At 38.3% G+C, this 21,235-nt stretch overlaps 1 protein-coding gene across 1 annotated transcript in view; it reads right to left on the reverse strand.

Moving 5' to 3' along the window:
* The window catches only part of C1H1orf87 (chromosome 1 C1orf87 homolog), a 126,839-nt gene that overhangs the window by 57,456 nt on the left and 48,148 nt on the right, over positions 1–21,235 (reverse strand). Inside the window, 1 exon segment of the mRNA XM_032639279.1 lies at positions 11,055–11,152. Coding sequence (XP_032495170.1) covers positions 11,055–11,152 — 98 coding nt within the window.

A 21,235-nucleotide genomic window follows, 5' to 3' on the forward strand; every position in this document is an offset into this window, starting at 1 on the left:
ACCTAAATAGACATTTCTCCAAAGAAGACACACAGATGGCCAAGAAGCACATGAAAAGCTGCTCAACATCACTAATTATTAGAGAAATGCAAATCAAAAGTACAATGAGGTATCACCTCACACCAGTTAGAATGGGCATCATCAGAAAATCTACAAACGACAAATGCTGGAGAGGGTGTGGAGAAAAGGGAATCCTCTTGCATTGTTGGTGGGAATGTAACTTGATACTGCCACTATGGAGAACAGTATGGAGGTTCCGAAAAAAAAAAAAAAAAAAGAATTACCATATGATCCAGCAATCCCACTGCTGGGCATATACCCAGAGAAAACCATAATTCAAAAAGACACATGCACCCCAATGTTCATTGCAGCACTATTTACAATAGCCAGGTCATGGAAGCAACCTAAGTACCCATCGACAGACGAATGGATAAAGAAGAAGTGGTACATATATACAATGGAATATTACTCAGACATAAAAAAGAATGGAATTGGGTCATTTGTTGAGACCTGCATGGATGTAGAGACTGTCATACAGAGTGAAGTATGTCAGAAAGAGAAAAATATCATATATTAACGCATATATGTGGAACCTAGAGAAATGGTACAGCTGAACCGGTTTGCAGGGGAGAAATTGAGACACAGATGTAGAGAACAAACGTATGGACACCAAGGGGGAAAGCAGCGGGGTTGTGGGGGTGGGGGTGTGTTGAATTGTGCGATTGGGATTGACATATATACACTGATGTGTATAAAATTGATGACTAATAAGGACCTGCTGTATAAAAAAATAAATAGGGCTTCCCTGGTGGCACACTGGTTGAGAGTCCGCCTGCCGATGTAGGGGACGTGGGTTCGTGCCCCGGTCTGGGAGGATCCCACATGCCGCGGAGCGGCTGGGCCCGTGGGCCATGGCCGCTGAACCTGCACATCCATAGCCTGTGCTCCGCAACGGGAGAGGCCACAACAGTGAGAGGACTGCATACCGAAAAATAAATAAATAAATAAAATTCAAAATTTCAAAAAAAAAAACACCCCAAAAAACAAAAAGAATGACCTGAGGCTCTTGTTACGTATACCACTTTCTAGCTCTTCCCCTTAAAATATTATATAGTGGGCTTGGGAAAAAAAAGACAAAGATTACTGATGTATTGTGTTTTAATTTTAATTCAGTTCAAAATATTGTTTAATTTCCCTCGTGATTTCTTCTTTGATCAGTGGTTATTTATAAGTGTATTGTTTAGTTTCATAATGTTTGGAGAATTCCAGGATATTATTTTGTTTTGTTTTCTAATTTAATATTTTGGGGTCAGAAAACATATTTTATATGATTTAATCCTTCTAAATTTACTGAGACTTGTTCTATGGATCAGGGTAGTTAGGGTTTATCTCTTAAATATTTCATGAACACTTAAAAGGAATCCATATTCTGCTGTTGTGTGGAGTAATTGCCAGTTACATCAAGTTAGTTGATAATATGGTCCAAGTCTTCTATATTCTTACTGATTTTATGTCTACTTGTTTTATCAATTACTGACAGAAAGATGTTCAGTTCTCCAACTATAATTGTGAATCTATTCCTTCTTCCAGTTTTATGTTTTTACTTCATGTAAATTGAAGCTATATTATTAAGGGCATGATCATTTAGGTTTGTATGTCCTCTTGATGAATTGAATTTCTGGCAATACCGCTTGATTTAGAAGCTACTTTGTCTGTCTTTAGTGTAACCAACCCAGTTTTCTTTTCATTAGAATTAATAAGGTATATCACTTTCCATCCTTTTACTTTCAGTGTGTCTGTCTTTATATTCTAAAGGGGTTCATTTCAGATAGCATTACTTGGGTCTTGATTTTTAAATGAAATCTGAAAATTGCTGTCTTTTAATTTAATTTATTTTTTTGTTTGCACCAGGTCTTAGTTGCAGCAGGTGGGTTCCTGAGTTGCGGCAGGGTGGCTTCTTAGTTGCAGCTCACCGGCTCCTTAGTTGTGGCATGCACACTCTTAGTTGTGGCATACATATGGGATCTAGTTCCCTGACCAGGAATCGAACCCAGGCCCCCTGCATTGGGAGTACAGAGTCTTAACCACTGCACCACCAGGGAAGTCCCTGATAATTGCCTCCTTTTAATTGGTGCATTTGAATCATTAATACTTATTGTAATTATTGATATGGTTGGATTTAAATCTATTAATTTTATTTGTGTTTATTTTCTATTTGTCCTATCTGTTAGTTTTTTTTCCCTCTGTTTTTATTTTGATCTATTTAGTATTTACATGTGATTATTCCATTTAATCTTCTCTATTAATATTTTTAACTCACTACATTCTTCCTTCAAACAAAATTATACTACTTAGCTAATAGTATAAGGAGCTTTTTACAGTAAAATTTTATTTCCCCCCCCGTCTTGTATGCTATTGTCAAATGTTGCACTTTATTATGTTATAAACTCCGCAGTACATTGTTATTATTTTTGCCTTAAATAGTCAATTATTATTTAAAGAGGTTTTCTTTTTAATAAGGAAAATGTATTTTTATTCATTGGCATTTATTATTTCCTATACTTTTCATTTCTTTGTGTAGATTAAAAATGATTATTATCCTTCTGCCTGAGGGCATCTTTTAATATTTCTTGTAGTGCTGCTCTGACAGTTATGAATTCTCTGAACTTTGTATGTGTGAAAAAAGTCTTAATTCCAATTAGTTTTTTTTTTAAATCAAATATACCCTGGCTGAACTGAGATTTGAGCCATTGAAGTTTATTGCCACAATATATTCTTTTTTTTTTTTTAATCCTTAATGGAGTATAATGGCTTTACAATGGTGTGCTAGTTTCTGCTTTATAACAAAGTGAATCAGTTATACATATACATATGTTCCCATATTTCTTCCCTCTTGCATCTCCCTCCCTCCCACCCTCCCTATCCCACCCCTCTAGGTGGTCACCAAGCACAGAGCTGATCTCCCTGTGCTATGCAGCTGCTTCCCACTAGCTATCTACCTTAAGTTTGGTAGTGTATATAGGTCCATGCCTCTCTCTCACCTTGTCATAGCTTACGCTTCCCCCTCCCCATATCTTCAAGTCCATTCTCTAGTAGGTCTGTGTCTTTATTCCTGTCCTACCGCTAGGTTCTTCATGGCATTTTTTTTTTCTTGAATTCCATATATATGTGTTAGCATACGGTATTTGTCTTTCTCTTTCTGACTTACTTCACTCTGTATGACAGACTCTAGGTCTATCCACCTCATTACAAATAGCTCAATTTTGTTTCTTCTTATGACTGAGTAATATTACATAGTACATATGTGCCACATCTTCTTTATCCATTCATCCGATGATGGACACTTAGGTTGTTTCCATCTCCTGGCTATTGTAAATAGAGCTGCAGTGAACATTTTGGTACATGACTCTTTTTGAATTATGGTTTTCTCAGGGCCCAGTAGTGGGATTGCTGGGTCATATGGTAGTTCTACTTGTAGTTCTTTAAGGAACCTCCATACTGTTCTCCATAGTGGCTGAACCAATTTACATTCCCACCAGCAGTGCAAGAGTTTTCCTTTTTTCCACACCCTCTCCAGCATTTATTGTTTCTAGATGTTTTGATGATGGCCATTCTGACTGATGTGAGATGATATCTCATTGTAGTTTTGATTTGCATTTCTCTAATGATTAATGATGTTGAGCATTCTTTCATGTGTTTGTTGGCAGTCTGTATATCTTCTTTGGAGAAACGTCTATTTAGGTCTTCAGCCCATTTTTGGATTGGGTTGTTTGTTTTTTTGTTATTAAGCTGCATGAGCTGCTTATAAATTTTAGAGATTAATCCTTTGTCAGTTGCTTCATTTGCAAATATTTTCTCCCATTCTGAGGGTTGTCTTTTCATCTTCTTTATGGTTTCCTTTGCTGGGCAAAAGCTTTTAAGTTTCATTAGGTCCCATTTGTTTATTTTTGTTTTTATTTCCATTTCTCTATGAGGTGGGTCAAAAAGGATCTTGCTGTGATTTATGTCATAGAGTGTTCTGCCTATGTTTTCTTCTAAGAGTTTGATAGTTTCTGGCCTTACATTTAGGGCTTTAATCCATTTTGAGCTTATTTTTGTGTATGGTGTTAGGGAGTGATCTAATCTCATACTTTTACATGTGCCTGTCCAGTTTTCCCAGCACCACATATTGAAGAGGTTGTCCTTTCTCCACCGTATATTCTTGCCTCCTTTATCAAAGATAAGGTGACCATATGTGCGTGGGTTTATCTCTGGGCTTTCTATCCTGTTCCATTGATCTATCTTTCTGTTTTTGTGCCAGTAACATACTGCCTTGATTACCGTAGCTTTGTAGTATAGTCTGAAGTCAGGGAGCCTGATTCCTCCAGCTCCTTTTTTCGTTCTCAAGATTGCTTTGGCTATTCGGGGTCTTTTGTGCTTCCATAGAGATTGTGAAATTTTTTGTTCTAGTTCTGTGAAAAATGCCAGTGGTAGTTTGATAGGGATTGCATTGAATCTGTAGATTGCTTTGGGTAGTAGAGTCATTTCCACAATGTTGATTCTTCCAGTCCAAGAACATGGTATATCTCTGCATCTATTTGTATCATCTTTAATTTCTTTCATCAGTGTCTTATAGTTTTCTGCATACAAGTCTTTTTTCTCCTTAGGTAGGTTTATTCCTAGATATTTTATTCTTTTTGTTGCAATGGTAAATGGGAGTGTTTTCTTGATTACACTTTCAGATTTTTCATCATTAGTGTATAGGAATGCCAGAGATTTCTGTGCATTAATTTTGTATCCTGCTACTTTACCAAATTCATTGATTAGCTCTAGTAGTTTTCTGGCAGCATCTTTAGGATTCTCTATGTATAGTATCATGTCATCTGCAAACAGTGACAGCTTTACTTCTTCGTTTCCGATTTGGATTCCTTTTATTTCCTTTTCTTCTCTGATTGCTGTGGCTAAAACTTCCCAAACTGTTGAATAATAGTGGTGAGAGTGGGCAACCTTGTCTTGTTCGTGATCTTAGTGGAAATGCTTTCAGTTTTTCACCCTTGAGGGCAATGTTGGCTGTGGGTTTGTCATATATGGCCTTTAATATGTTGAGAAAAGTTCCCTCTATGCCTACTTTCTGCAGGGTTTTTATCATAAATGGTGTTGAATTTTGTCGAAAGCTTTCTCTGCATCTATTGAGATGATCATATGGTTTTTCTCCTTCAACTTTTTAATATGGTGTATCACGTTGTTTGATTTGCGTATATTGAAGAATCCTTGCATTCCTGGAATAAACCCCACTTGATCATGGTGTATAATTCTTTTAATGTGCTGTTGGATTCTGTTTGCTAGTATTTTGTTGAGGATTTTTGCATCTATGTTCATCAGTAATATTGGCCTGTAGTTTTCTTTCTTTGGGACATCCTTGTCTGATTTTGGTATCAGGGTGATGGTGGCCTCATAGAACGAGTTTGAGACTGTTACTCCCTCTGCTATATTTTGGAAGAGTTTGAGAAGGATAGGTGTTAGCTCTTCTCTAAATGTTTGATAGAATTCGCCTGTGAAGCCATCTGGTCCTGGGCTTTTGTTTGTTGGAAGATTTTTAATCACAGTTTGAATTTCAGTGCTTGTGATTGGTCTGTTCATATTTTCTTTCTTCCTGATTCAGTCTTGGCAGGTTGTGCGTTTCTATGAATTTGTCCATTTCTTCCAGGTTGTCCATTTTATTGGCATAGAGTTGCTTGTAGTAATCTCTCATGACCTTTTGTATTTCTGCAGTGTCAGTTGTTACTTCTCCTTTTCCATTTCTACTTCTATTGATTTGAAACTTCTCCCTTTTTTTCTTGATGTGTCTGGCTAATGGTTTATCATTTTTTTTTATCTTCTCAAAGAACCAGCTTTTAGTTTTATTGATCTTTGCTATCGTTTCCTTCATTTCTTTTTCATTTATTTCTGATCTGATTTTTATGATTTCTTTCCTTCTGCTAATTTTGGGTTTTTTTGTTCTCCTTTCTCTAATTGCTTTAGGTGCAAGGTTAGGTTGTTTATTCGAAATGTTTCCTGTTTCTTAAGGTAGGATTGTTTTTCTATAAACTTCCCTGTTAAAACAGCTTTTGCTGCATCACATAGGTTTTGGGTCATCGTGTCTCCATTGTCATTTGTTTCTAAGTATTTTTTTATTTTCTCTTTGATTTCTTCAGTGATCACTTCATTATTAAGCAGTGTACTGTTTAGCCTCCATGTATTTGTATTTTTTACAGATGTTTTCCTGTAACTGATATCTAGTCTCTAAGCGTTGTGGTCAGAAAAGATATTGATACAATTTCAATTTTCTTAAATTTACCAAGGCTTGTGACTCACGATATGATCTATGCTGGAGAATGTTCCATGAGAGTTGAGAAAAATGTGTATTCTGTTGTTTTTGGATGGAATGTCCTATAAGTATCAATTAAGTCCATCTTGTTTAATGTATCATTTAAAGCTTGTGTTTATTTATTTTCATTTTGGATGATCTGTCCATTGGTGAAAGTGGGGTGTTAAAGTCCCCTACAATGAATGTGTTACTGTCGATTTCCCCTTTTATGGCTGTTAGTATTTGCCTTATGTATTGAGGTGCTCCTATGTTGGGTGCATAAATATTTACGATTGTTAAATCTTCTTCTTGGATCGTCCCTTGATCATTATGTAGTGTCCTTCTTTGTCTCTTGTAATAGTCTTTCTTTTAAAGTCTATTTTGTCTGATATGAGAATTGCTACTCCAGCTTTCTTTTGGTTTCCATTTGCATGGAATATCTTTTTCCATCCCCTTACTTCCAGTCTGTATGTGTCTCTAGGTCTGAAGTGGGTATCTTGTAGACAGCATATATATGGGTCTTGTTTTTGTATCCATTCATCCAATCTGTGTCTTTTGGTGGGAGCATTTAGTCCATTTACATTTAAGGTAATTATCGATATGTATGTTCCTATTCCTATTTTCTTAATTGTTTTGGGTTCATTATTGTAGGTCTTTTCCTTCTCTTGTGTTTCTGCCTAGAGAAGTTCTTTTAGCATTTGTTGTAAAGCTGGTTTGCTGGTGCTGAACTCTTTCACCTTTTGCTTGTCTGTAAAGGTTTTAATTTCTTCATCAAATCTGAATGAGATCCTTTCTGGGTAGAGTAATCTTTGTTGCAGGTTTTACTCCTTCATCACTTTAAATATGTCCTGCCTGTCTCTTCTGGCTTGCAGACTTTCTGCTGAAAGATCCGCTGTTAGCCTTATGGGGATTCCCTTATGTGTTATTTTTCCCTTGCTGCTTTTAATATGTTTTCTTTGTATTTAATATTTGACAGTTTGATTAATATGTGTCTTGGCGTATTTCTACTTGGATTTATCGTGTATGGGACTCTCTGTGCTTCTTGGACTTGATTAACTATTTCCTTTCCCATATTAGGGAAGTTTTCAACTATAATCTCTTCAAATATTTTCTCAGTCCCTTTCTTTTTCTCTTCTTCTTCTGGAACTCCTATAATTCGAATGTTGGTGTGTTTAATGTTGTCCCAGAGGTCTCTGAGACTGTCCTCAGTTCTTTTTATTCTTTTTTCTTTATTCCACTCTGCAGTAGTTATTTCCACTATTTTATCCTCCAGGTCACTTATCCGTTCTTCTGCCTCAGTTATTCTGCTCTTGATCCCATCTAGAGTATTTTTAATTTCATTTATTGTGTTGTTCATCGTTGTTTGTTCCATCTTTAGTTCTTCTAGGTCCTTGTTAAATGTTTCTTGTATTTTGTCTATTCTATTTCCAAGATTTTGGATCATCTTTACTATCATTATTCTGAATTCTTTTTCAGGTAGACTGCCTAATTCCTCTTCATTTTTTAGGTCTGGTGGGTTTTTATCTTGCTCCTTCATCTGCTGTGTGTTTTTTTGTCTTCTCATTTTGCTTATCTTACTGTGTTTGGGGTCTCCTTTTTGTAGGCTGCAGGTTCGTAGTTCCCATTGCTTTTGGTTTCTGTCCTCAGTGGCTAAGGTTGGTTCAGTGTGTTGTGTAGGCTTCCTGGTGGAGGGGACTAGTGCCTGTGTTCTGGTGGATGAGTCTGGATCTTGTGTTTCTGGTGGGCAAGTCCACATCTGTTGGTGTGTTTTGGTGTGTCTGTGGACTTATTATGATTTTAGGCAGCCTCTCTGCTAATGGGTGGGGTTGTGTTCCTGTCTTGCTAGTTGTTTGGCATAGGGTGTCCAGCACTGTAACTTGCTGGTCGTTGAGTGAAGCTGGCTGCTAGTGTTGAGATGCAGATCCCTGGGAGATTTTCGCCATTTGATATTATGTGGAGCTGGGAGGTCTCTTGTGGACCAGTGTCCTGAAGTTGGCTCTCCTACCTCAGAGGCACAGCTCTGACTCCTGGCTGTATCACCAAGAGCCTTTCATCCACACGGCTGAGAATAAAAGGGCGAAAAAGTAGAAAGAAAGAATTAGTAGAAGTAGAAAGAAAGAAAGAAAGAAAGAAAGAAAGAAAGGAAGGAAAGAAGGAAGGAGGGAGGGAGGGTGGAAGGAAGAAGGAAAAAAGAGAAAGAAAGAATATAAAGTAAAATAAAATAAAGTAAGATAAAATAAAATAAAGTTATTAAAATAAAAAATAATTATTAAGAAAAAAACATTAAAAATAAAATGGACGGATAGAACCCTAGGACAAATGGTGGAAGCAAAGCTATATAGACAAACTGTCACACAGAAGCATACACATACACACTCACAAAAAGAGGAAAAGGGGAAAAAATCGTAAATCTTGCTCTCAAATTCCACCTCCTCAATTTGGGATGATTCATTATCTATTCAGGTATTCCACAGATGCAGGGTACATCAAGTTGATTGTGAAGCTTTAATCGATGCTTCTGAAGCTGCTGGGAGAGATTTCCCTTTCTCTTCTTTGTTCCCGGGGTTCAGCTTTGGATTTGGCTCCGCCTCTGCGTGTAGGTCACCGGTGGGCGTCTGTTCTTCCTCAGACAGGATGGGGTTAAAGAAGCAGCTGCTTCGGGGGCTCTGGATCAGTCAGGCCAGGAGGAGGGAGGGGCATGGAGTGCGGGGCGAGCCTGCGGCAGTAGAGGCCAGCATGACGTTGCACCAGCCTGAGGCCCGCCGTGTGTTCTCCCGGTGAAATTGTCCCTGGATCCCGCGACCCTGGCAGTGGTGGGCTGCACAGCCTCCCTGGGAGGGGGGTGTGGATAGTGACCTGTGCTGGCACACAGGCTTCTTGCTGGCGGCAGCAGCAGCCTTAGCGTCTCATGCCCGTCTCTGGGGTCCGCGCTCTTAGCCGCGGCTCACGCCCGTCTCTGGAGCTCCTTTAAGTGGAGCTCTTAATCCCTCTCCTCGCGCACCAGGAAACAGAGAGGGAAGAAAAAGTCTCTTGCCTCTTCGGCAGGTCCAGACTTTTCCCCGGACTCCCTCCTGGCTAGCCGTGGTGCACTAACCCCCTGCAGTCTGTGTTCATGCCGCCAACCCCAGTCTTCTCCCTGTGCCCCCACCGAAGCCTGAGCCTCAGCTCCCAGCCCCGCCCACCCCGGCGGGTGAGCAGACAAGCCTCTCGAGCTGGTGAGTGCTGGTCGGCACCGATCGTCTGTGCGGGAATCTCTCTGCTTTGCCCTCTGTACCCCTGTTGCTGTGCTCTCCTCCACGGCTCTGAAGCTTTCCTCCACCACCACCCGCAGTCTCTGCCCTCGAAGGGGCTTCCTAGTGTGTGGAAACCTTTCCTCCTTCACAGCTCCCTCCCACTGGTGCAGGTCCCATCCCTATACTTTTATCTCTGTTTATTCTTTTTTCTTTTGCCCTACCCATGTATGTGGGAAGTTTCTTGCCTTTTGGGAGGTCTGAGGTCTTCTGCCAGCATTCAGTAGGTGTTCTGTAGGAGTTGTTCCACGTGTAGATGTATTTCTGGTGTATCTGTGGGAAGGAAGGTGATCTCCACGTCTTACTCTTCCGCCATCTTCCCCCGCATTAGTTTTTGAAAGATAGTTTTGCTGGATTTAGAATTCCAGATTGATAGTTTCGTCCTTCAATACTTTAAGGTTGTTTTTCCACTGTCTTATTGCTTACATCTTTTCTAATGATAAATCTGTTGTAATTCTTATCTTTGCTGCTCTATGTGTAATTTTTCATTTTCTCTTTTGCATTTAAGGTTTTTTATTTACTGCTAGTTTAAGCAATCTGTTTATGATGAACCCTGGTATGGCTTACTTCAAATTTCTAATACTTGAATTTCATTAAACTTCTTAGGTCCATGTCTTTATAGTTTTCTTCAAATTCAGAAAACTTATAGCCATTGTTTTTTCAACATTCTTTTCTTTCCCCCTATTTGTCTTCTCTCCTTCTGAGACTCCAATTTCTCATGTATTAGGCTCCACTACAGCACAATACCCTTCTGGGGACTCTAATCAATACCACATGTGTTTCTCTCTGATTGGTGGAAATATGAACTATTCCCAAATCTGTGTGAGATCTAAAAATTTACCCACCTTTTTCTTTTGGTGTTTCTTTCTCTGGACTTGTGTAGTTTCCTCAAATGCATGCATTAGCCAAGTCTTCACATGAAGACATGAGGGCAACTCTTTGGAAATCTCCAGAAAGTACCCCTAGGGGATCTCCCCTTGCTGCTACTTTGTACTGGACATTCTAGCCTTCTTGGGCTTCCTGAACTTCATACTCTGTCCCTTTAGCTCAAGGAGAATGCTGGGCTCAGTTTGGAATCCCTCTTCTTGTTCAGTAAACTGAGCTTACTTCATTTCCTTCTCTCAGGAATCACTATTCTATGCTGCCTGATGTCCGAAGTCTGAAAAATATTGCTTCATATATTTTGTTCTATTTTTTATTTTTTTAGGGTGAAATGGTACATCTGATTTACTATTTACCAGTAAACTGGAAGTGGAAGTTTACTGCTTTTGTTTTTCTATGACCAAGAAGATCCTCTGTTCTTAATATAAGCAAACATTCCTTAACTCTGTCTTTAGGTGATAAAATTGATTGCTTCATACATAAAATTTCTAGCCTAAATACACATCTATGTGTTTGGTATTCTAATAAAGGACCATGTGAATAAAAAATCGACTTACTTTATTTCATCCTGGTAACCCAAATCTTGATGGTTAAGCAATGTTTCCAGGAGGCTCAAAGTCAAATACAATCCATGTTTCCCACATATAGCCCTGACCTGCAAATAAGAAAAGATTTAAAATTTCAATATAATGAAATTAAGATTTGAATTTCCCTCCTATAATTAGAACTTATATAATTTGGACAAAAAATTAATAACCAGGAGTGCATTATACCATTAAGATACCATTTAGGACAAGAATGTCCAACTGAATGTGCATCACCAACAAATTTTTAGTTGCTTGACACAAAGATATAGTTCATGACTCAGAAGCCACTGAACTTTGAAATGCTGATCTTACATTTTTGTCAGCCATGGAATGGGTGGTCCAGACCTAGAAATTATACACACTTATTATATAAGTAAATTACAAAGTAATTTTTTACAACTACTTTGATTTACCAAAGCAGCTTGTTGTATTAGTAAGGTTACTATCACTATCTGTATTTTATATATAAGGAAATCAAGGCTTAGAGAGATTAAGTGACCTTCTCAATGTCACATAGTTAATAAATGATGAAACTTAGTCTAGAAACCAGGTGCTCAATTAATGTTTGTGGGATGGATGAATGAAGGGTCATTGCAGTTTCCCAAGTACTTAATATTTTCTGAGTCCAGCTGACAAACCAGTTCATCTCTGAAGTTGGTTGGTGGGTGATACTTAGATTCAAACACGTCAAACTTTTAGAGTTGTGATAGTATGTGTTCTGTGTTTAGCATAATGTTTAAACATAGAGACTTAAGAATAAAACATGACTAATTTTGAATACGGGATATGCTGCCTGTGATTTGTGTGATCTCAGGAAATTACTGAACCTTTTATTCCCAATTACTCCATCTACTAAGTAAGACCAGTATTTTCTACTCCTCAAGAGAAAATAAGCAGTTAGAATAATGCTTGGATTTTAGTAGACATTTGATTAATATTTGTTGAAATGAAGAAAAGGAAGAGAGGGAAAAGGAAGAAGAAGGGACATAGAAGAAAGAGAGAAGAGAAGAGAGGGGAGGAAAGGAGAGAAAGGGGAGCAAGAGAACAAGAAAGAGAGAGAGAGGAAGAGAAAGAAAAAAGAAGGAAGGGAGGAGTAAAGGAAGGAAGAAAGGGGCAAAGAAAAGAAAAGAAATGTCTAATTCAGTGTTTGGAAAAATTGTAGCTACTATTATTATTTTTAGAGGAATTTCCATACACTGACTGTATTAAGCATGTCTTTTTATTCTGATGCCTTGACATCATGGGGCCTTGCTGATCCTGGAGAGACTGCCTCTCTCCCAGGGCTAGCCAATTCCTAGAGATAGTGAAGGACTGGCTTGCAAGTGTGTCTTTCATCTGCAAACCAACTACTTCTTTGGGCCACTATTTCCATGTTCTAATTACTCAAGGGCCAAGTGCTAGGCAACTAGGAATGGCCCTTATGTCCCTGAGCCCACTGAAATTATTCAAACTAGCCAATCCTAAGCCTTCTTACTCGTCTCACCCATCCCACAATAAAGGCTCTTGCCCACGTTTTCCCTCATCCTCTCTGCCTCCTAACCTCCTGGTGCTTCCCCATGTGGCCTGTGCAGTGTTCCATTCCCCTCCTCTTGGGAACTGAGTAACAAACTGTCTTTTCAATGGCAATCATCTCCTGATCTGTTGGTCTGACCGTACTTGAATAATATAACCTAGATTTTAATACAGTGACAAAAAGTTAATTTTCATTTGTCTTTATGCAAGGAAACAGCCAATCTGGGTTAGAAACTTGCACATGTTACTTACTAGCTGTAGAAGAGTATGTCAGGGAAGGAAAAAGATCTATTTAAAACATGAAAAATATGAATAATAGTTTGCCAGAAGAAAAAGGGGTTGAGTATAATTCCAGGCAGAAGAAAAGCATGTATAAATGATGGGTGAGAAAGAGCATGGTGCTTTTTATAAACTGCATGTATTTTGGCATAATTCACCCTATTATAGTTTTATACCCCTTTTCACTGGACAGTAAATATCTGTTCATGAGAGCTTCTCTAAAAGACAGTGGTTTGCTGAGGGCTGGAATTGCGTCTCCTTCATTTTCCTATCACCATTCCTAGCACAGTGTTGAAAACTAGTTATTGAATAAATGAATACATGGATGAATTAGGAATGAATGAATGAGTTGAAGGTCCTGAAGAGTGGAATGTGTATGGGCATAGGTTGGAAAAAAATAAATTGAGAGAGGTAGAAATTAGTCACCTTATGCCATTTTACTCAATAAATAAAAATAGACTTATCCTCATAATTAGAGCATATTAGTGTATTTTTAAGCATCAATATTAAGACGTTATTCTAAAAACAGTTTATTTACTTCTGGCAACATTGAGTTTTGCTCCAGGCTAAATGAACAGCAGATTAGAAATAGTACAGGGTTCCTAGAAGCAGATTGATTGATAGCTGCTAGGAACTGACAGTGACAGTTGTGGAAGAGCAATAGAAACATCTACCAGAAAATCCTGGCAATTTAGTGTTATCTAGGATTATTTTAAAAATCCATATTCACTAGGATGTCCCTTGTTCAATAAGAAAATGTTTGGCTATGTATAGTTTCTTCGTTCAATAACGACATTTTAAAAATCAAATGTAAATAAAATATTTATGTTATTTAGGAAATGACATGTAAAATAAATATTCATTTCCTCAAAATGCTCCTTAAGACAGTGATGCACAGATGCTCTCTCAACTTCCTCCCTTCCCATTTATGGTTCCATTTGCATTTTACCCCATCACTTTACTTAAATTGTGTTTACCAAGGCATTAGTAACCTCCACAGTTTCAAATTTAATGAATACTTTTCAGTCCTGATTACAGATGATCTCTTCGCAGCATGTGACATGGCTGATCATGCCATACTTCCATAAATCTATTCTCTAGACTTTCTTGACCACTGCCATATTTCTTTTGATGATTTTTAGTCTACTTTCTTGGCTTGTCTTCATCTACCTACTCCTTAACAATGAGCGTCCTCCTCAACCTTCCCTTCTCACTTTCCATTATGTCCTTGAGGAATCCTAATTACTCCCAAGGGTTCAACTCCGTACTGAAGACCCTTAAATCATTTAGCTTTAAGCTCTCAACCTACATCAACATGTTCAAAACTGAACACATCATCCTTTCCTTTACCTCCCCAACTACTGATTTTCTATTTCCTATCTCAGAGAACGGTACCACCACCTACCAAGTTGCCAAAGCCAGAACCTTGGTAGTCATTTTTGATTCTTCTGAATTCAGGACCTACGTCTAATTAAGTCACCAAGACCTACTTTTCTATCTCCTTAATATCGCCATCCCTCCTGCTACTACCCTGGTCTAAACCCTCATAATTTCTTGCTTGAATTATTGGAACAGTCTTTTAAAGGTTCTCTCTGCCTCTAATTCTCCACATTCTATTACAGTGCTCTTTTCAAATATCAGATTTGATCATATCACTCATTTGTTTAATATCCTTCAATGATTCCACTAGGGCTTTAGGATAAAGTTCACACTTCTTAGAAAGACCCTTCAAAAACAAGTTCCTCCTTTCCATTCTAACATCAACTTGAGCAGCATCTCCCACCGTCCCCAGCCACCATATATTTACTGTGTTCTGCCTATATGAAATGGCTTACAGTTCCCTGAATTAGCCATGTTCTCTCTTACTTCAGTGACATTTCACATTGCACCTTTTTTTTTTTTTTAAACATCTTTATTGGGGTATAATTGCTTTACAATGGTGTGTTAGTTTCTGATTTACAACAAAGTGAATCAGCTATACATATACATATGTTCCCATATGTCTTCCCTCTTGCGTCTCCCTCCCTCCCACTCTCCCCATCCCACCCTTCCAGGCTGTCACAAAGCACCGAGCTAATATCCCTGTGCCTTGCGGCTGCTTCCCCCCAGCTATCTACCTTACTACGTTTGTTAGTGTGTATATGTCCATGACTCTCTCTCGCCCTGTCAAAACTCACCCTTCCCCCTCCCCATATCCTTAAGTCCGTTCTCCAGTAGGTCTGCGTCTTTATTCCTATCTTACCCCTAGGTTCTTCATGACATTTTTTCCCCTTAAATTCCATATATATGTGTTAGCATACGGTATTTGTCTTTTTCTTTCTGACTTACTTCACTCTGTATGACAGATTCTAGGTCTATCCATCTCATTACAAATAGCTCAATTTCATTTCTTTTTAAGGCTGAGTAATATTCCATTGTGTATATGTGCCACATCTTCTTTATCCATTCATCCGATGATGGGCGCTTAGGTTGTTTCCATGTCCTGGCTATTGTAAATAGAGCTGCAATGAACATTTTGGTACATGACTCTCTTTGAATTTTGGTTTTCTCAGGGTATATGCCAAGTAGTGGGATTGCTGGGTCATATGGTAATTCTATTTGTAGTTTTTTAAGGAACCTCCATACTGTTCTCCACAGTGGCTGAACCAATTCACATTCCCACCAGCAGTGCAAGAGTGTCCCCTTTTCTCCACACCCTCTCCAGCATTTATTGTTTCTTGATTTTTTGATGATGGCCATTCTGACTGGTGTGAGATGATATCTCATTGTAGTTTTGATTTGCATTTCTCTAATGATTAATGATGTTGAGCATTCTTTCATGTGTTTGTTGGCATTCTGTATATCTTCTTTGGAGAAATGTCTATTTAGGTCTTCTGCCCATTTTTGGATGGGGTTGTTTGTATTTTTGTTATTGAGCTGCATGAGCTGCTTGTAAATTTTGGAGATTAATCCTTTGTCAGTTGCTTCATCTGCAAATGTTTTCTCCCATTCTGAGGGTTGTCTTTTGGTCTTGGTTATGGTTTCCTTTGCTGTGCAAAAGCTTTGAAGTTTCATTAGGTCCCATTTGTTTATTTTTGTTTTTATTTCCATTACTCTAGGAGGTGGGTCAGAAAGGATCTTGCTGTGATTTATGTCATAGAGTGTTCTTCCTATGTTTTCTTCTAAGAGTTTGATAGTTTCTGGCCTTACATTTAGGTCTTTAATCCATTTTGAGCTTATTTTTGTGTATGGTGTTAGGGAGTGATCTAATCTCATACTTTTACATGTACCTGTCCAGTTTTCCCAGCACCATTTATTGAAGAGGCTGTCCTTTCTCCACTGTACATTCCCGCCTCCTTTATCAAAGATAAGGTGTCCATATGTGCGTGGGTTTATCTCTGGGCTTTCTATCCTGTTCCACTGATCTATCTTTCTGTTTTTGTGCCAGTACCATACTGTCTTGATTACTGTTGCTTTGTAATATAGTCTGAAGTCAGGGAGCCTGATTCCTCCAGCTCCTTTTTTCGTTCTCAAGATTGCTTTGGCTATTCGGGGTCTTTTGTGTTTCCATACAAATTGCGAAATTTTTTGTTCTAGTTCTGTGAAAAATGCCAGTGGTAGTTTGATAGGGATTGCATTGAATCTGTAGATTGCTTTGGGTAGTAGAGTCATTTTCACAATGTTGATTCTTCCCATCCAAGAACATGGTATATCTCTCCATCTATTTGTATCATCTTTAATTTCTTTCATCAGTGTCTTATAATTTTCTGCATACAGGTCTTTCGTATCCTTAGGTAGGTTTATTCCTAGATATTTTATTCTTTTTGTTGCAATGGTAAATGGGAGTGTTTTCTTGATTTCACTTTCAGATTTTTCATCATTAGTATATAGGAATGCCAGAGATTTCTGTGCATTAATTTTGTATCCTGCTACTTTACCAAATTCATTGATTAGCTCTAGTAGTTTTCTGGTAGCATCTTTAGGATTCTCTATGTATAGTATCATGTCATCTGCAAACAGTGACAGCTTTACTTCTTCTTTTCCGATTTGGATTCCTTTTATTTCCTTTTCTTCTCTGATTGCTGTGGCTAAAACTTCCAAAACTATGTTGAATAAGAGTGGTGAGAGTGGGCAACCTTGTCTTGTTCCTGATCTTAGTGGAAATGCTTTCAGTTTTTCACCATTGAGGATGATGTTTGCTGTGGGCTTGTCATATATGGCTTTTATTATGTTTAGGAAAGTTCCCTCTATGCCTACTTTCTGGAGGGTTTTTATCATAAATGGGTGTTGAATTTTGTTGAAAGCTTTCTCTGCATCTATTGAGATGATCATATGGTTTTTCTCCTTCAATTTGTTAATATAGTTTATCACATTGATAGATTTGCGTATATTGAAGAATCCTTGCATTCCTGGAATAAAACCCACTTGATCATGGTGTATGACCCTTTTAATGTGCTGTTGGATTCTGTTTGCTAGTATTTTGTTGAGGATTTTTGCATCTATGTTCATCAGTGATATTGGCCTGTAGTTTTCTTTCTTTGTGACATCCTTGTCTGGTTTTGGTATCAAGGTGATGGTGGCTTCGTAGAAGGAATTTGGGAGTGTTCCTCCCTCTGCTATATTTTGGAAGAGTTTGAGAAGGATAGGTGTTAGCTCTTCTCTAAACGTTTGATAGAATTCACCTGTGAAGCCATCTGGTCCTGGGCTTTTGTTTGTTGGAAGGTTTTTAATCACAGTTTCAATTTCAGTGCTTGTGATTGGTCTGTTCATATTTTCTATTTCTTCCTGATTCAGTCTTGGCAGGTTGTGCATTTCTAAGAATTTGTCCATTTCTTCCAGATTGTCCATTTTATTGGCATAGAGTTGCTTGTAGTAATCTCTCATGATTTTTTTTATTTCTGCAGTGTCAGTTGTTACTTCTCCTTTTTCATTTCTAATTCTATTGATTTGAGTCTTCTCCCTTTTTTTCTTGATGAGTCTGGCTAGTGGTTTATCTATTTTGTTTATCTTCTCAAAGAACCAGCTTTTAGTTTTATTGATCTTTGCTATTGTTTCCTTCATTTCTTTTTCATTTATTTCTGATCTGATTTTTATGATTTCTTTCCTTCTGCTAGCTTTGGGGTTTTTTTGTTCTTCTTTCTCTAATTGCTTGAGGTGCAAGGTTAGGTTGTTTATTCGAGATGTTTCCTGCTTCTTAAGGTGGGCTTGTATTGCTATAAACTTCCCCCTTAGAACTGCTTTTGCTGCATCCCATAGGTTTTGGGTCGTTGTGTCTCCATTGTCATTTGTTTCTAGGTATTTTTTTATTTCCTCTTTGATTTCTTCAGTGATCACTTCATTATTAAGTAGTGTATTGTTTAGCCTCCATGTGTTTGTATTTTTTACAGATCTTTTCCTGTAATTGATATCTAGTCTCATGGCGTTGTGGTCGGAAAAGATACTTGATACAATTTCAGTTTTCTTAAATTTACCAAGGCTTGATTTGTGACCCAAGATATGATCTATCCTGGAGAATGTTCCATGAGCACTTGAGAAAAATGTGTATTCTGTTGTTTTTGGATGGAGTGTCCTATAAATATCAATTAAGTCCATCTTGTTTAATGTATCATTTAAAGCTTGTGTTTCCTTATTTATTTTCATTTTGGATGATCTGTCCATGGGTGAAAGTGGGGTGTTAAAGTCCCCTACTATGAATGTGTTACTGTTGATCTCCCCTTTTATGGTTGTTAGTATTTGCCTTATGTATTGAGGTGCTCCTATGTTGGGTGCATAAATATTTACAATTGTTATATCTTCTTCCTGGATCGATCCCTTGATCATTATGTAGTGTCCTTCTTTGTCCCTTTTAATAGTCCTTATTTTAAAGTCTATTTTGTCTGATATGAGAATTGCTACTCCAGCTTTCTTTTGGTTTCCATTTGCATGGAATATCTTTTTCCATCCCCTTACTTTCAGTCTGTATGTGTCTCTAGGTCTGAAGTGGGTCTCTTGTAGACAGCATATATAAGGGTCTTGTTTTTGTATCCATTCAGCCAATCTGTGTCTTTTGGTGGGAGCATTTAGTCCATTTACATTTAAGGTAATTATCGATATGTATGTTCCTATTTCCATTTTATATATTGTTTTGGGTTTGCTACTATAGGTCATTTCCTTCTCTTGTGTTTCGTGTCTAGAGAAGTTCCTTTAGCATTTGTTGTAAAGGTGGTTTGGTGGTGCTGAACTCTCTCAGCTTTTGCTTGTCTGTAAAGGTTTTAATTTCTCCATCAAATGTGAATGAGATCCTTGCTGGGTAGAGTAGTCTTGGTTTCAGGCTATTCTCCTTCATCACTTTCAGTATGTCCTGCCACTCCCTTCTGGCTTGTAGGGTTTCTGCTGAGAGATCCGCTGTTAACCTTATGGGGATTCCCTTGTGTGTTATTTTTCCCTTGCTGCTTTTAATATGCTTTCTTTGTATTTAATTTTTGACAGTTTGATTAATATGTGTCTTGGCGTGTTTCTCCTTGTATTTATCCTGTATGGGGCCCTCTGTGCTTCCTGGACTTGATTAACTATTTCCTTTCCCATATTAGGGAAGTTTTCAACTATAATCTCTTCAAATATTTTCTCAGTCCCTTTCTTTCTTTCTTCTTCTTCTGGAACCCCTATAATTCGAATGTTGGTGCGTTTCATGTTGTCCCGGAGGTCTCTGAGACTGTCCTCAGTTCTTTTCATTCTTTTTTCTTTATTCTGCTCTGCAGTAGTTATTTCCACTACTTTATCTTCCAGGTCACTTATCCGTTCTTCTGCCTCAGTTATTCTGCTATTGATCCTATCTAGAGTGATTTTAATTTCATTTATTGCATTGTTCATCGTTGCTTGTTTCATCTTTAGTTCTTGTAGGTCCTTGTTAACTGTTTCTTGCATTTTGTCCCTTCTACTTCCAAGATTTCGGATCATCCTTACTATCATTATTCTGAATTCTTTTTCAGGTAGATTGCCTATTTCCTCTTCATTTGTTAGGTCTGGTGGGTTTTTATCTTGCTCCTTCATCTGCTGTGTGTTTTTCTGTCTTCTCATTTTGCTTATCTTACTGTGTTTGGGGTCTCCTTTTTGCAGGCTGCAGGTTCGTAGTTCCCGTTGTTTTTGATGTCTGTCTCCAGTGGCTAAGGTTGTTTCAGTGGGTTGTGTAGGCTTCCTGGTGGAGGGGACTAGTGTCTGTGTTGTGCTGGATGAGGCTGGATCTTGTCTCTCTAGTGGGCAGGTTCACGTCTGGTGGTGTGTTTTGGGGTGTCTGTGGCCTTATTATGATTTTAGGCAGCCTCTCTGCTAATGGGTGGGGTTGTGTTCCTGTTTTGCTAGTTGTTTGGCATAGGTTGTCCAGCACTGTGGCTTGCTGGTCGTTGAGTGAAGCTGGGTGCTGGTGTTAAGATGGAGGTCTCTGGGAGATTTCCGCTGTTTAATATTATGTGGAGCTGGGAGGTCTCTTGTTGACCAGTGACCTGAAGTTGGCTCTCCTACCTCAGAGGCAGAGCCCTGACTCCTGGCTGGAGCACCAAGAGCCTTTCATCCACACGGCTCAGAATAAAAGGGAGAAAAAGTAGAGAGAATTAGTAGAAGTATGAGGAAAGAAAGAAGGAAAGGAGGAAAGGAAGGAAGGAAGAAAGAAGCAAAGAAGGAAAGAAAGGAGGGAGGGAGGGAGGGAGGGAGGAAGGAAGGAAGGAGGGAAAGAAGGAAAAAAAGACAGAAAGAAAGATGATACAGTAAAAATAAAATAAAGTATAATATAGTTATTGAATTAAAAAATATTTAGAAAAAAAAAAGGGACGGATAGAACCTTAGGACAAATGTTGGAAGCAAAGCTATACAGAGAAAATCTTACACAGAAGCATACACATACACCTTCACAAAAAGAGGTAAAGGGGGAAAAATCATAAATCCTGCTCCCTGAGACCACCTCCTCAATTTGGGGTGATTCGTTGTCTAAAGGAGGGAGGGAAGGAAGGAAAGAAAGAAAGAACGAAGGTAAAGTATAATAAAGTTATTACAATTAAACTTAATTATTAAGAAAAAGAATTTTTAAAAAAAAGTCATGGACGGATAGAGCCCTAGGACAAATGGTGGAAGCTAGAGTATACAGACTAGATGTCACACAGGAGCATACACGTACACCTTCACAAAATGAGGAAAAGGGAAAAAAATCATAGATGTCGCTCCTAAATTCCACCTCTTCAATTTGGGATCATTCCTTGTCTATTCAGGTATTCCACAGATGCAGGGTATATCAAGTTGATTGTGGAGCTTTAATCCGCTGCTTCTGTGGCTGCTGGGAGAGATTTCCCTTTCTCTTCTTTGTTTTCACAGCTCACAGGAGCTCAGCTTTGGATTTGGCCCTGCCTCTGCGT

Source organism: Phocoena sinus, chromosome 1 (assembly GCF_008692025.1).
Source record: "Phocoena sinus isolate mPhoSin1 chromosome 1, mPhoSin1.pri, whole genome shotgun sequence".
In the NCBI taxonomy this organism is placed as follows: Eukaryota; Metazoa; Chordata; class Mammalia; order Artiodactyla; family Phocoenidae; genus Phocoena; species Phocoena sinus.